Raw genomic sequence first — 13,450 nt, forward strand, 5'->3', positions numbered from 1 at the left:
ACATATTAAATAAACGGGATTCTAAATTATGGTAAAACCCTGGTTTAGAGTCCCAGTTCAGCTGTGCTTGATTAAACTCACCCAGTTTAGACTTCTCATTGTGGATAAATTGAAGAGTTCCTAAACCAGAAGGTTTTCATTCCCAGCTGTACATTGGTGAGGGGAAGGGGGAGGAAATGTGTAAATCTGAAATAAATCAGGATTTTTTTGGGTAACGAACAGACTGGAGGAACATTTGATTGTAGCCGGTGCCATAAAAGAGATTTATAAAATTATGCAAGGGATAGAGGAAGTGGATAGAGATAATTTTTTCTTCTCACATAGAGTAAAACTCAGAGGCACCCAGTGAAGTTGATGAGCAATAGATTCAGGAACAACAAAAGGAAGTACTTTACTCAGTGAGTAATTAAGTTGTCCACTGTTGTAGTGCAGGGGTCCCCAACTTTATTGAGCCTGATGGTGCCTCTGAAATTTCTGGAACAGGGTAGTGGGTGCAATCACAAAATGGCTGCCACAAGAGGTGGTCTTAGATTGGAGTAATTCTCTTTAGGTTGTGCTGTAAGTCTCTGAATACCTCTTTTACTGGGCAACATCAATTACCATTATGCTCTGTTTGTTGGCTCCCCAGAGGAACTAGTTTCTTTTTTAGATATTCATAAACTACTTTTTTCCTCCTGAATGGGGTCCCAAAGCTGCTTACAACATTGTTCTTCCTTCTTCCATTGTATCCGCACTGCACCACAACCCTGTGGGTAAGGTTAGGATGAGAGTGAATGACTGGCCCAGAGCTGTCCAGCAAGCTTCTTGGCAGCGTTGATATTTGAACCTAATTTCCTAGATCCTAGTCCAGCATTCTAACTGTGCTGGTTCTCTCCTGGTGGGTGGCCATGGTGTGAAAAAGGAAGCTAGACTAGATGGACTATAGATATGATTCAGCAGGGCGCTGAGACATTTTGTTTTCTGAGGATTACTTAGGAGCCAGGTGTGTGAATAACCTATGGGAATCACTCCAGGAGTCAGGAAAAGTAAAATAAGACACCTCTTGGATGCACGCACAAAGAAAAAGAGAGCATGCCAAAAATGCTATTCTTTTTAATGGCAATGTGGAATATTTCACCTTATTTCTCCTTTCTCTCTCTCTGTCTCTGGTATTTCTCACCTCACCTTTACCTAAAAGGACTCCTGAACTAGGAAAGCCAACATGAAAGGTGAAGAAACTCGGCAGCGGAGGAAGGAAGGCCGGTCTAGAAATGGAGAGAGGTCCAGGCACAAAACAAAGACCAAGAGTAAACATAAAGAAAGCAAACTTGGCACCCAGGGAACAGAGGATGGCCCTTTGCTCCTGCCTCCAAAGCAGCTGGCTGAGGCAAAAGTGCCCATGGCAAAGCCTCAGGAGGAGTCTGCCCTTTCCATTGGCCTACAGGTGCTCCTGCCTTACCTGCTGGCTGGCGTAGGCATGGTCCTTGCGGGCATGGTCTTGGATTATGTTCAGGTAGGAAGAACAGAAAGCTCTGTGTTTTTGCTCCATGTGTGTTCGGGTATTACAGAATAAGCTCTGCTAGCTTTCCCTTTTGGGCATCCACAGGCTAAGGTAGATAAACAGGACCTCGTCTCGTTTTGGCCAGAGACTTCCCTCTTATCTGATTAGCTATAACTAGGGTTGCCAGCTCTGAGTTGGGAAATTCCTGGAGGTTTTGGGGGTGGAGTCTGGGAAGGGTGAGGTTTGGGGAGGGGAAGGACCTCAGTGAGGTACAGTGCCGTAGAATCTAGCCTCCAAAGCAGCCACTTTCTCCAGGAGAATTGATCATTAACCTGGAGACCCGTTGGACTCCCAGGAGATCTCCAGACCCCCACCTGGAGGTTGGCAACCCTAATAATTACTCAGTGGTATCTACAAGATCTCTTCATTGTTAAATTCTTTGAGGATGCATGTTATGTGTGATTCTGTGTGTATTTTTCCAGACTTCTTTCCCCCCTAGACTTTTCAATACAAACAAACAAACACTGGCATATGTTCCTTCTAATAGGTTACTTTTTCAGCCTTATTGCAGTCCTTCCCCCCCTTGCACACTGTTTGATTTATTCAACCAGCCAGGTCATGCTGTTCTTTATGTATCTGATAGTCTGACACTGAAAGCCTTTTTCCCTATCCTGACAACTTTCACTGAGCTGGTGCTATTTCTCACTGGCATAAATCTTGTGTTGCTCTTCAGGATTAAGGAGATCAGTTAGAAAGGCCCTCTAATCTAATGGAACCTAATTCAGGTTGACATTGTGTTCTTAACTCATTTTATGGTGCTAGATAATAAAGGACACACTGTGCTGTTAGGAATCCCATATATGGTTGCATGTTGTAGTATCTATTAATAAGCAGTTGCTGGATTTTGAATGTAGGCTCCTTTCAGACCATTAAGCCATTGACAGTGAGTTAGGCCTGTTCTCTGAGTGCCCAATAACTAACAGGTAGATATATTAGATATTCAGAAGTGTATGAAAATGCGTTTGTTTGTTTGTTTTGGTTTTGGAGCAGAGACATGTATCTTTTGCTTATGTCACAAAGTGCAACGTAACAGTGGTGCTATTATAATGATAATTATTGATATGATGCCCACCTACCTGAGCGACAACTGTGCTGAGTACTGTTATGGCTGTATTCAGGTAAACTGTGCTTTATAAACTGTGGTTTGATCAAACTGCAGTTAGTTGTAATGTCCAAATGCAGATAGGTCCAACAAATCAGGGTTTCTCGGTGGACGTCAAATCTGGATTTCAAACTAGGGTTTGCAGCTGGCTTGTTAGCCACAGTTTGTGGCAGCTGTGATATGCCTGAATTCATAACTCACAATTTATTAAATAGCACTTCCCCTCACTTCTGCCTGGCCACAGATGGCCTCCCTACTGGGAGGCCGTAGAGAGCCAAGAGGCAAGTGCATTGGTGCTTATACTTATGGCTGCATTCAGAAATCATGACTTACATGGTCTGTCCATATGTGTATGTACATAGTTTGTTCTGTGCTTTCATGTTCCCCTCACGATCCTCCTGTCCTCTCATATGCAGAATATGTCTGAAGACTTCCAGATACGGGAACTCTTGAATCAAACTCCAGTTCACCATAATGTCAGAATGCAGGTGCTTGGGTTGAATTGGCTCCTCTCCCCCTATAAACCAGGATATGAAGAACACATATGAAGCTGCCTTATACTGAATCAGACCCTTGGTCCATCAAAGTCAGTATTGTCTACTCAGACCAGCATCGGCTCTCCAGGGTCTCAGGCAGAGGACTGTCACATCACCTACTTGCCTGGTCCCTTTAACTGGAGATTCCAGGGATTGAACCTGGGACTTTCTGCATGCCAAGCAGATGCTATACAAACTGAGCCACGGCCCCTCTCCGAATTAGCATTAGGATGCTAATGTAGGATTAAATTGAGATTTTGAATCCTGGCATTTGGAAGGGAAAAAAACCTGGGTCATCCAGGCATCTGCATCCAGACACCATGGCAAATTGGAGTTTGATGAAAGACTTCCTAAACCTGGAAGCCTTCGATCAGTTGCGCTACATTTGTCAGGGGAAGGGGGAGGAGCGGGTGAGTATGACAACAAGCACTATTTGTGCCTGTCATGGACCAGCTTCTGTCCATTGTGATGTCTGAATGCAGCCTAGGTCGGGTACACTAACCAGAATTTGTTGCACAAGCTGCTATAGACAAGGGTTTATGTTGCGATGCCTCTCGGCAGTCTGTGTTATGTTGCAGCCTGGAATCTGAAGCAGCTGTTGCAACTAAGTCTGGAGTACTGTTGCTTTCGCAGGTATGCAGAATCTGCCACAGAATTTTGTATCTTGAGAGTCTGTTTTTGTTTGATTCTTTAAAAGCAAGTTTCCAGCCATAATGGGTGTTTTCCACATGGGGACAGTCTTGTGTAGTTTCCCTTTTGCTGTGTAGCTGTTAAAACAGTGTAGCAGCGATGGGGCTTCCATGTACCAGGTTTCTTTGGTACTTTTTGTTGTTGTTATTGGCTGTTTAATAGCATTATATCAATATACCATTATACCAAAATATGCTTCAGGTTCCTTGAATTCTCAGGTTATTTGTGTGTTTTTTTAAACTAAGTCTCTAGCCCATTTTATTGTGGAAATAAGCCATATATCTCCACAAGAAAAGGGGTTAGCAACTATTTTTTTAACAAAAGATGGGAATTCAGAGAACCTGGTACCTATTTTGTATAACCGTACATAGACATGATAAGTCACCAGTGGGGGAAAAAAGGAATACCCTCTGCAGTAGGCACAGGAAATGGCTACCGTGGGGGAAATGGCTGCAGTGATGGACAAGATCAGAAAAATCTGAACTTTTCCACTCATGCAGCAGCCATCCAGACTTTGCTGTGATCTTTCCCAAAACCTCAGAGCAAAGCAAGGTTGAGAAGGATCAGAAAAAAGCCAAGGAATCCTTGGGAGGTGCATGAATGCATCAAGGTGCTGTGGGGAAGCAGGGGGGAAAACCATTTCCTGACACCATTGAACTCTGGCCAGATAACAACTGTGGCAATGCGTGTGATTGCAGACAGAGACATTTGCAAACATCTTGCCTATTTAATAAAACAGGAATCCAGTGACACGTCAGAGACGAACAAAACTGATTCCACTATACGCTTTTGTGAGCCAAATTTCACTTCATCAGATTCATGAAGTGAACATCTATAAGGCTGATTAATTTATATTAAAGACTATGAACAAGGCAGGGAAAAGTGTAGGGATGCAACAAAGAGAGGCCAAAGAGATCCAATCGAAAGAGTCGCCAATCCACTCACAGGGGAGGAGCACTCCCGATTGTTCCTAGATGAGCAAAGTAGGATGAACATAAAACATGAAAAGCAGATCCAGTTAGAAAGTTACGGAGGTATGACTGAATTAATCAACTTCTGTAAGGGGTGGGATATGCATGATATTAGCCCCTGTAATGAGTGACCTGGAGGGGGAGAGGGTAGGGTTAAACTTCTTGATTTATTATAATTCAGCAGTTTTGTTTTTCATTCTCCTTTCATAAGAGGATAGAGACTTTTGGATCCACAACGGAAGGCCCTGGAAGATGCTAGTTAGTTTGTCATAGAGAACAATCCTAAACGGGTCTACTCGCAATCCCTTGCCTGCACTTTCACCTTGAAACTGTTTCTCCTTTCACCTTGAAACATTTTTCTTCCAGTGAGCGTTCATGTTTATTTTTTGATTTAATTCATTTCTCACAAAAGATTAAATAAACAAATGCAACGCAAGCGTAAAACCAACTGTGAAATCATAGATGTCGTGGTGACCCTTGGTTCCCTAGTTCTTACTGGGTCGATGAGTCTGCAGTTCAGAACCGCCCAGGGTCAGAAACAGCTGCCAGTCAAATAGGAAGTGCTGTTCTAGGTGGCTCCTCCAGCTGCTCTTTTGTTGTTCTTCAGTTGCTCCTTTTGGTCTTGAACCCCCAGCAGAGTAATAATTTTGGGAGGGAGAGAAAATCAGCAAGCAAGGGTTTAGCACCTGCTACCCACCCACCCTTTATATTAACTGTGCTGTCCTAAGCAGTTACACCCTTCTAAGACCATTAACTTCAATAGATGTAATTCTCTTTAGGATTGTAACTCCGGGTGTCACTCTGTTTAAGAGTCCATTGTTAATCTACTCCCTCCCACCTACAGGGATTTAACAGTAGACTTGATTCTGCTATAGAAGTCTGCCATTGCCTCATCTCCATCTGGCCTTCTTTGTGTAGTCTCAGGCAAACTCCAGTCTTTTACGCATGGCCATTTCACTCGCCATCACCCCTCCTTGGGGACTTGGGGACTTTGTTTGGATTATGAATGCTATTTCTGACCGTCCGCGGTCGCCTCGCTCTCCCCCTGTGTTTCCCCGCATTTTGCCCGCTTTTTCAAATTCGAAATAAAACAAAATGCCAATGCATTTCTACAACTTGGAACAAAACTTAGCTGTTTTATTGGTACAAGTTGGTATTTGTTGGTACTTGCGAATAAGTGTGTGTATTATAATAGTAAAAAAGTATTTCTCCCATTGTTATTGCAAACCTGAGTTTTGTTTGTTTGTAATAGCAGTTGTGCCTTGTGTCAAGTTATTTCTCTCCCTTCCTCCATCAGTGGAGAGGGTGTTAGGCACTTTCTGCCACTTTACTGGTGACACCTTAAGAGCGCAATAAAAAAAAGAAGTGTACACTCCCAGGTCCCCTAAGCTGACTACCCTTTCTGCATGTTGATTGGTTGCATTCAGGCTTTTTATGGCACTTAACGTGGAGATAGGCAGAGCGCAATAAACTTGTTGACCCCAACTGTTGAATCTTAATAACGGCAACAGTCACTGCTGCACGGCTTTATAGCATCCACTTCCACAACTAGGGTTGCCAACCTCCAGGTGGTGGCTGGAGATCTCCTGGGATTACAGCTGATCTCCAGGCGACAGAGATCAGGTCACCTGGGGGAAATGGTCGCTTTGGAAGGTAGACTCTTTGGCATTATACTCCATTGAAATCCCTCTCCTCCCCAAACCCTGTCTTCCTCAGGCTCCACCCCCAAAATCGCCAGGTATTTCCCAACTTGTAGCTGGCAACCCTATTGACAACTGAACCTCTGAGAGAAGAAAACACTAGATCCGGTTGATCTCAGAGCCTTGTTTCCTCCCATTAGAGATTCTGCAGCAGGTTAGCTTCTGTGAGGTGGTAACATTCTGTCCTCTGTCTGGAGATGAGAAATTCAGAGTGCAAGTTGGGGGAATTTGGTATTGTAAATGAGAGGTGGAGGCAAGAATGTTCAGGAAATTGAGTCATTCTGAAGGTAGTTCTGGAACATCCCTTCTCCTTGACATGTTTTTATATCAAGAGATCGCATTCTGCAGTACTCCCTACCCGAGAATTGTTAAGGCTTGTAAAGGTGACCTCTCCACTTGGTCAGATGTGTGGTACAAGACTCCTGGCTGCCTCTGCACATAGCATTTTCCTCAGTTTTTTAATCTGGTTAAGTGACTGCAGAAAAACTCTCTCATGTCCCTCTATCCAATACATTGCAGAATGGAACGAGGGGTACTGAGTTCCTCCACAGCAGAGTAATGTCTGATGGCTACCTGTTAGCTGATATCGTGAGTCAGGAGCTGTAGATTTAAATTCAGCACTGTTATAACTGAAAAGATTCTACCTCCTCTGAGACAGAGCAGCAGTTACAAAGAACACCTTTTGGCATCTTTTTATATGCCGACTTTCTCTACCACTTAAGGCAGAATGAAACCGGCTTACAATCACCTTCCCTTCCCCTCCCCACAACAGACACCCTGTGAGGTAGGTGGGGCTGAGAGAGTGTAACTGGCCCAAGGTCACCCAGCTGGCTTCATGTGTAGAAGTGGGGAAACAAATCCAGTTCACCAGATTAGCCTCAACTGCTCATGTGGAGGAGTGGGGAATCAAACCCGGTTCTCCAGATCAGAGTCCACCACTTCTAACCACCGCTCTTAACCACTACACCATGCTGGCTCTCAACACATATATTGTGCCATGAGCTTTCCCGAGCAAGACATCAGTTTGTCAGATGCCGGAAATACTATCCTCAGTGACAAATGATAGTCATGTTTCGAGATCCCTCTTCACCACCAGCGGGAGGTTTGAGGGTGGAGCCTGAGGAGGGCGGGGTTTGGGTAGGGGCTTCAATGCTATAGAGTCCAATTGCCAAAATGGACATTTTCTCCAAGGTAATGGATCTCTATCAACTGGAGATCAATTGTAATAGCAGGAGATCTCCAGCTAGTATCTGGAGGTTAGAAAAAAGAGAGACACCACTGTACTGATACTGGGTAGTTAGGAAATTAGCACAGGAGCGACACAACAATGTAGTTCCAAAGTGCAAAAAAATCTATTTGGAAAAGCTACAAATAGTGAGCAACATCATTACAAAAACAAATAAATACAATGTGAACCAATGTCTACAAAGTCCAATAGTCACTGATGTAAGTATCTTGAAGGTAATAAAGCAGAAGAAACATTGCTTTCTGAGATGATACGGCCGTTTCAAATTTCTTCAATTCAATTCTTCATCAGTCCCCAAACGTCAAGAAAACTTGATTCAAATAGTTTTTGACTGCAGTTAATGATACAGGAGAGTCACCACTGGCTGGATCCTAAGTGGAACGTGGTGACTCTCCTGTATCATTAACTGCAGTCAAAAACTATTTGAATCAAGTTTTCTTGAATCGAAGAAATTTGAAACGGCCGTATCCCCGTGTCATCTCAGAAAGCAACGTTTCTTCTGCTTTATTACCTTCGAGACACTTACATCAGTGACTATTGGACTTTGTAGACATTGGTTCACATTGTATATATTTGTTTTTGTAATGATGCCCGCTATTTGTGGCTTTTCCAAATAGAGTTTTTTGCACGTTGGAACGACATTGTTGTGTCGCTCCTGTGCTAATTTCCTAACTACCCAGTATCTGGAGGTTGGCAACCCTATGGACAGGAGAATAAAGGACTGACACCCTCCCGCCCCCACTCTGTCTCCAAGTGAGAGTTCCATCTTCTCAGTGTTCTGCTTGTCCCCAACAGACGCTGCGGTGTTTGACGAAGCCTCTTTCTTTTTCAGGGGAAAAATTGGAATTGTGTATCTCAGCAAGTGGCTTTAGTTAAAAATAAATACAAGGGGTAGAGTAGCCAGGTTAGTCATGGCAAGAACAACCGAAAACACAAGAAAGGAGGAAAATGAATCTAGAGGAGGTAGCCACAAATGCGCCCCTGCTCCTTTCCCACTGCGCACGTATTGACTGTTGTGATGGCTTGTAAACCCATTTGGGCCAAAACCTTTTTCGCTTCCACTGAGCGCTTGGATGGATACAATTCCACCGGTTTCTGTTCTTGCGAGTTCCAGCTGTCCTTGCATTGGAATTGTTAAGCCACCAAAGACAGTTATAGCATTGTTTTCCGGCAACGTATAAGAGCACTTTGTATACTTTGGAGGCAGGAAGTTCAAAGCTACCTAGAAGCCACTGGAAACTTTTCCACTGAGTAACAATACTATTGAACTACCTTAAATAAAACTCCTTCGGAAACTCTTATCATGGCCTTTGCAACGTAGCTGAAAGTTGAAGTGATGACAGCAGATAAGGACATTCGCCTTTGAAGCTCATTGGCTTTTGCTGTGGCTTCCCCCCCACCCCCGAAAGTCAGTCATTTAGATATAGAGGCCTCATATTTCCTGAACTGCTGTACTCTTAGGAAGGCTGGGGAAAGGAAGACGGAAAATGGGGCAGAAGGGAAAAAGTTCCCTTCCAGCCAGTGCATCTCCTTGTGGCTCCTGTTGACCTCTTGCGTAATACCTACAGCTTCAGTAGGATTAAGCTCATGTTCCTGGTAACCTTTCTTCACCTTGAGGAAACAAGAGGGAAAACGAAACCAAGGAGTTATCCCCCCCCCTCCCCTGCCTTGGGACGGCGAGAAAAGCTCAGCAACACACATGGTGAGCTTGAAGGAACTGTGACTTTTCCAGCAGCCCAGGCTTAAATTTGAGACAGACTGTGGTGTAACTTGAGAAGAAAGGACACTGCTGACTTGAAGCATTTGGGATTCCCGCACAACCTGTCACTCCTCGTGCTGCTACTTTTCAATGCTGGAGCTCAAGCAGGTCTTTCTGGTTTCCAGCCAAGTTTTAGAAGTTGTCAGTTTTATATGTATTTATACACAAACATTTTAACCGTCTCCCTTCTGGATTTTGTTTCCCCTGTGGAGTATAACAAGAAAGGACTGTCCTGAAGCATAGTGAAGGCTGGGCTGAGCTAAGCCAAAGAGATTTTGGAAAGTGACCTTCTTGATCTTCTGTGGAAGGTAAAAAAGAGGAAGAAAAGAAGACGTCAGCATATCCGCAACTGTACAGTGCCTTAAACTCTGGAATTTTTCTCCTGAGAGTGAGGCTTGCTTCTATTCCTGGATTTCCTCCTGCTCCTTGAGTATGGGTTAATGGTATTCAATCATGGTGGTCACCCAGCTGCAATTGGAGCTGTGCTTTCGGGGAAAGAAGCTGAGAGGTTTCACTTGCAAGTTAACCAGATCGCCCAATGGATTCCTCCCAGAGACATCCTTTTCCATCTTATCTCAGATCTTTGTGCCATTCTTCTTGGCAGGTTTAGGCTTGGTGCTTGCTGGCCTCGTGATGGAGTTGGTTCATGTATGTATGTGCTTTCAAGTACCTTAGTAGCCAGAGTGAAAGGGGGTTAGTTTGCCTGGGTGACCTTGAGTATCCATTTTTAATTTGTGAATATGGAAGTTGCCTGCCTAGGGGGAAAGTGTCCTTTATGAGGATTTCAGAAGCAGCGTGTTAGGAGTCCTTTGGGAGAGAGTCTACTGGACATATACTTTGTGTCTGCCAGGGGAAAGAGCATTTATTTCGTCGTCATGGCGCACTGTTGTGTGTAACTGTCATGGAAAGGCACTAAGATTCAGCAGATGTGAGAGAATCCTCATCACATCTTCAAACAGCAAACTTGGTTGTTCTCATTCCTGTCAGTAGGGCAGTAAAACAGAGCATTCTGCATGCTCTGGGAACACCCCGCAAATACAAAGAAAGGAATATATTATTTGGAAACAGCCCTATTTATCAATGTATTTATTAAGTAAAATATATCCTGCCTTTGCTGTTGGCTTGAGGTGGTGTGCTTATTGGCCTTCAGGGAGGTGTTGGATCTCGTGGGCAGTTGAGAGTCTGTTAAAGGAAACATAGAGGGGAACTTGGCCGGCTTCAGCCCCTAACAGTTCATAGTATCCTGGAGGGAGAAAATTAAGGTAATGGGAGGTATGTATTGTGACCATAATTTCTCACCCCAGCCTAGGATGCTATAAGCTTTTAGAGGCTCTGACTGGGATGCACTTCTTCCAATTGTAATGAATTAATAAAATCTCTTCCCTCAAAAAAGCAAAACAACCCCCCCCCCAAAGAATTAGGCTATGAAGGGAGCATAGTCCCTAACAGATCATAGTATCTTTGTATATAGGGTAAAATTGGGGTTGAGGGTGGTGTGGCGTCTTTTCCTGAATGCCGTCCCCTGCCTGCAACTCTCTCAAATAATGTGGGGAGGGAGGTGCAAAAATGTCTCCTTCCTGGTCATCATGCCCAGACCTGGGGGGCAAATTGCAGTCAGGGCTAAGCGAGCACTATAAGGTGCCGTCACAACACAGCCGACTTACGGCGACCCCAGCAAGTGGCTTTCAAGGCAAGTGATGAAGCAGAGGTGGTTTGCCGTTGCCTTCCTCTGCATAGCCTTCCTTGGTGGTCTCCCTTCCAAGTACCGGCTCTGCTTAGCTTCCGAGATCTGAGGAGATCAGGCTATACCATGCCACCTTCCCTCTTGAGCAGGATTACATACAGATAAAAGAGGCTTGCAGCACTGTGAATATACTTTGCTATGTGTGACATGCCAAATAAGTGAATCCAGAGCTAATGTAAGCTACAGCTGAGCCAGGGTCCGGCATCCCAGGGCTCACTTGTCTGTTCTCTTGCCTCTACTGCCTCTTTCTTCTTGCTGATGCTGCTGGGGATGAAAGCATCCCACAGTGGAGCCCCTGAGATAGAAGTGGTTCATCTCAGGGAATTGCTCCAACAGCTGAAGGGAGAGAGAAAGAGACAGTCGCAATGAAGCCCCGGCCAGTGCAATACCTTATATCCATGGTGGATTGACTCATATGCTACTCTCGCAGATGCGTCAAAAAGAAAGCTCAGCACACATCCACAGCAATGCCATCAGCTTTTTAAACATAGTTTTGTATGTAGCCAAAATGACTTGAGCACAGGGTGGATAAAAATCAATGATTTTTAAAATTTAAGTTGGATTTTTTAAAATTTAAATCGGATTTTTATAAAATGGTTTTTCAGGAAAAATCTATCTAAAGTAGTTTTCTATTTAAGATACATTATAGTCCAAAGGTTATTCATCCTGAAATAAGGAGTAGTTTTTAATTATGCTGCATGAGGCTGTATATTCATGCAATGTTTAAATTTTTTGGTAAATGAATTCTATTAATTCATTCACAATGTCATGCTCTTCCAGAAGTTTCTGTAAGTCTATTTTGGGCAATTTTTCTATCTAGAAGATATTATCACAGATGCTTGGCTTTCCAGTTCTTAAAACTGGGAATTTGTGTCTGCAGCAATAACATGCCTCTTCTCCACAGCAAAAAAGTTATAATAAACATACAGAGTTGAGAAAAAGACCATAATCCATTGTTCCTTTGCAAATCTATGTACACAGAATCAACCCCTTACCCTTAAGCGCAAAGTTTCAAGAGGTTCAATGAATAGAAGATTATTTGGAGTGGAATAGATCTGCACAAGGAGATAAGTGTGAGGAGGGAGGGGCAAGCAGTAAAAATGAAAGTGAACCTTTTTGGGCAGAATGCTGCACACATTTTGGAATTTTGTGTGTATAGCCTGAAATTGATCAGATTATTTCTGCCTGGGGGAAAAATCTATAATGGCAGCAGGCCGTAAAAAAGTATAGAAAACCATGATTTAAACCTAGTCCTGGCTAGTGATTTTAAATCATGATTTAAATCAGTTTGATTTAAATAAAATTCACCCTGGAGTTTGGTAGTTTCACAGTGCATTCCTGAGCGCAATGCCTGCACTGGGCTTAGGAGGCAGTGTGGTGGCACTGCCTCCAAAGGAGATTTCAACCCTGCCGAAACCTCGCCCGGTGCAAAAAATCCGTAAAGGCGGCGTATCTCAAGAGGGGGAAAGGGCGTTCCTGGGCCGGAACAGCTTAGGAGGCCGCCTAATGGCGGCCCCGCCCCCAGCCCGACACTGTTATGCCCCGGGAACGCCTCCCAGGATGCCGCGGCAGCCTTTGCCAGGGTTCGGCCTTCACGCCGGCTTTGGGGCCACAAACGCTGGCGTAGGTTGGCTGGCGCGGGGACCCCGGACCCCGGCGCAGGCCCTGCCGGGGCCTCCTAAGGGACTTTCCACCTGCATGCTGGCGCAGGTCAGGAATGCACCGTCATGCTCTTATGCTGTGAGGGTGGAATGGAATTTCCCAACCTCTCCGCTGCCCCTTTGCAGTTCTTTACAGGCCCTCATCCTGGCCAGCTTTATAACAGCAATCTTCCAGAATTGGCAGCCTGAACTTTTAAGTCCTTTAGCAGGATTCTGTTTACAACTGGAAAAAAAACTTTTCCTTCTTCTCATTCTCTTTCTCTTCTCATAGTTTGGGCTTCAGCTGATAAGCCCAGGACGAAGAGCATCGTGTGACTAAAGTCTAAATATTTCTATGATACTCTTTATATGAGGGCAAACAGAGCAGCTCCTTTAATAGCACCGTATTTCCGTAAGAGTAATAGTCTTCTTATGTGGATGGCTCTTTTGAAAGGCAACTGTTGCTGAGTCTCCCCCTCCCCCCTGCTGTCAAACTGCTCCCCACCAGGGTTTATAAGCTCC

At 44.3% G+C, this 13,450-nt stretch overlaps 1 protein-coding gene across 2 annotated transcripts in view; it reads left to right on the top strand.

The window, feature by feature from the left end:
• SLC41A3 (solute carrier family 41 member 3) overlaps positions 1-13,450 on the top strand; it is a 205,900-nt gene that overhangs the window by 3,172 nt on the left and 189,278 nt on the right. Inside the window, exon 2 of one of the 2 annotated variants that reach the window (XM_056860143.1) lies at positions 1,178-1,492. In XM_056860143.1, coding sequence (XP_056716121.1) covers positions 1,202-1,492 — 291 coding nt within the window. In that variant the 5' untranslated portion in view covers positions 1,178-1,201. Of the gene's footprint in view, positions 1-1,177; positions 1,493-9,953; positions 10,193-13,450 lie in introns of those variants that run through there. The other variant, XM_056860151.1, reaches the window with a different exon arrangement.

The sequence above is a fragment of the Euleptes europaea genome, chromosome 1, assembly GCF_029931775.1.
Source record: "Euleptes europaea isolate rEulEur1 chromosome 1, rEulEur1.hap1, whole genome shotgun sequence".
NCBI lineage: Eukaryota > Metazoa > Chordata > Lepidosauria > Squamata > Sphaerodactylidae > Euleptes > Euleptes europaea.